The sequence below is a fragment of the Herpailurus yagouaroundi genome, unplaced genomic scaffold (assembly GCF_014898765.1).
Source record: "Herpailurus yagouaroundi ecotype Mexico unplaced genomic scaffold, PumYag 246, whole genome shotgun sequence".
Taxonomy (NCBI): domain Eukaryota; kingdom Metazoa; phylum Chordata; class Mammalia; order Carnivora; family Felidae; genus Herpailurus; species Herpailurus yagouaroundi.
In genome coordinates, this window is record NW_024412463.1 from 8,401,133 (window position 1) to 8,403,861 (window position 2,729).

Genomic DNA, 2,729 nt, shown 5'->3' on the forward strand with positions numbered 1-2,729 from the left:
CCAACAAGCGCTCTGAGGGGAATGAGTGTTTCTCACATCAGAATAATGGAATCTGGGAATCTCGTGGCAATCAGTCTAAGCAGGCATCAGAGGGGGTTTACTACAGGCGTGAAATTAACAGATAAATGCACATTTCATACCCCCAGAGCCATCTTACAGGGCATGAGCTCAGAAACGTGTTTTAGGATGTGAACGGCACCAAAAGCTTCCTCCGGAGTCCTGGGAATTCCATTCAGATTTCTTCCAGTTTTAGGGCTTGTTTCCCCAGCTGCTAAAGCCTGAACGCCCGGTTGAATTCGGGATGAGTCACACCCCATCAAAAACATACGTTACTTCTTGGGTTGCGTTAAAGATCTGGTAAGTTGTTTTAAATTTTTCATTTTTTCGAAGAAAATGAAGTTGAGGTGCATTTTTCATTGACAGTGAAATATATACTAAGCTGTGGATTAATACCTTCGTAAAAATTTATCTAAACAAAGTGCTGCCTGCCTTATTTATGTTGGAGTCCGTCAAGTCTGCGGTGCAAAGGGTAAGTACTTTCCTGGAATATATTTGTATCTGTCACAAGCTACATCTTGAGGAAACTGGCAGGCATTTGAAGTGAAATAACTCCTTAGCGGTCTGTTTAGTTTGGATTTCTTCGACTCGGGGTGGGGGGAGGGGACGCTTGGAAGGCAAAAGCCGGACTATCTGCTCCTAACAAGCATCTAGCATTTTCCCTGGCTCTGTGTATCGCAAGTGTTCTCTAAACGCCTGTTGGGTTGGGTAATCTTGTTCATCCTGTCTTGGGGCTGTTGGGGTTATTCTCCTCTTACATATGAAAGAATTCTCAAAGGAAAGAGCCTCTAGAATGATCTCTCTACAAGCAGTTTCTCTCCCCCACCAACTCCCTGCACTCAAACCTGCCATAGCCGGCTTGCTAAAAGCGTGGCTTGGATCCTTCCGCGGGCAGAAGTCTCTGGAGTGAATCCCCGGCTTACAACCGCAGCCCTCTCCTTCCCTGTTCCCTGGGACCCTCTCATCTCCCCCCGCCCCTCCCCCACCCCCGGGGATTCAGAGCCCGGTGGACACGTGGCCGCTCTGGGTCTGGGCTCTCCTCCCGGGTTTCCCCCCACCTCAACGCCTTCCCTGCCCTGTTTGTGTGTGCCATTTCACCCTCCAGGACAAAGCCCCCGGCCCTCCCCCTCGGAGAAGATCCCCCTCGGCCTTCCCCCCCCACTGCTGGAGTGCCCTGTGCCTCTCTGCAACGTATTTGCAAACAGAAAAAAACAGCCATAGATCTTCATACGGAGCTCTTCTCGTCGTACCCTTTACAACGTGTGAAAACATTCAGCTGCTGTAAAACCTTTTGAGGAAAATAAGATCCAATTAGCGTCGACTTTCATGTGGGGAAAGCTGAGGGTTTTCGAAGGAATCCCTTTCGTTGATTCAACAACTGTTTTTCTCGGCACCTGCTCGGTGCTGGGCCCTGGAGCAAAGAGACTCAAGCCTCCAGAATGCTGACGCTCCGGTCTGGAGGGACCACCAGGGACCCCGCACCAGGGACCGTGACTCAAAACTGACAGGGACGACGACGAAGCTGTGACTCGCGGGGGGGCCTGGCCAGGCAGGGAGCTGGGGAGGCGCACTAGGAAACCAGCAGCCGAGAGCCTTGGATGCCGAGCCGGGGGAGATGGCTTTGGTAATTTTTAAGGTTGATAATGGAGGAAACTCAAAATGGGAACGGTGGCACATGGAACTAGCAGGCGGTAACAGAGAGGGGTGCCAACAGGCCCTTGAGCAATCAGGATGTGGGCAGGAGCCTAATTTTTAAATGAGCGTGGGGAGCGCTTCCTCATCCGGGTCATCACTCCCTGAACCTTGTATCTGAGCTGGGCGGGAGCTAAGACCCTTCCCAACCAGACACCCACCATCCACCCCATACCCCAGGGCCCCTCCACCACCCCACCACATGCCCCCCAGGCACTCTCCAGGTGTCCCCCCCCGCCGCCCTTGCCTAGCCTTCCCTCCTCAATGAGGGGTGGCTCTGGTGCCGTCCTGGAAACCACCCGCTGCCCCTCCTCTGGTCTCCTCGCCTCCTCTCTCCCTCCCCAGGCAGGGTGGGAGGCCGTAGGGGGCACCTTGCTCAGACGGCTGTCAGATGACCCTTCCTGCTGAGGGGGTGGGCTGAAGAAGGGCCCTCCATGGGACAGGGCCACGCCTGAGTTTATAACTGGCCGTCCCAGAAGCAGTAACCTGGACGGAAACCCACATAATGACACCCTACTCACATCCAGGACGCTGCCTGGAAAATAGTGGGGAGCCGATCAACGAACCCATCAAGCGAGGAGGAAGGAACAATACTGCCCAGCACGCCAGGCAGTGGGGCCTTGTCTAAGTCAGGGGCTGGCAGGGGTCCAGGCATCACCCGGCCAGTGCAAACCTGACAGGTGGGGGGCTGGGGGGGTGGCGTGGGAAGGGCACGCACCCGCCAGCCTAGGGTCACCCAGGACCACCGCTGGCAGCTGGGCCTGCTTAGGACTCATCCAGACTGTGGTCCAGTGGGAGCTGCGTGGGTGGACTTGAGGTTGGGCCTGGGTCATTTCGGGATATGCTGGAGGCCAGGGCCACCAGGGTGTGCTGGGGCTGGAGGCCAGGGCCTCTCCCTGGAAAAGCTATCCGGAGAGCTGTTTCCCTCACTTTGAAGGCAGGACCCACTGGGGGGCCTGTGGGGCTCAGGGCCTGCCTCG

General features: G+C 55.6%; 1 protein-coding gene across 1 annotated transcript in view; it reads left to right on the top strand.

Moving 5' to 3' along the window:
- The first annotated feature begins 299 nt into the window (after positions 1-299).
- Positions 300-2,729, top strand: part of NPEPL1 (aminopeptidase like 1) — a 27,269-nt gene continuing 24,839 nt past the window's right edge. Inside the window, exon 1 of the mRNA XM_040459742.1 lies at positions 300-305. Within this exon, the coding sequence (XP_040315676.1) occupies positions 302-305 (4 nt within the window). The 5' untranslated portion in view covers positions 300-301. The remainder of the gene's footprint in view (positions 306-2,729) is intronic.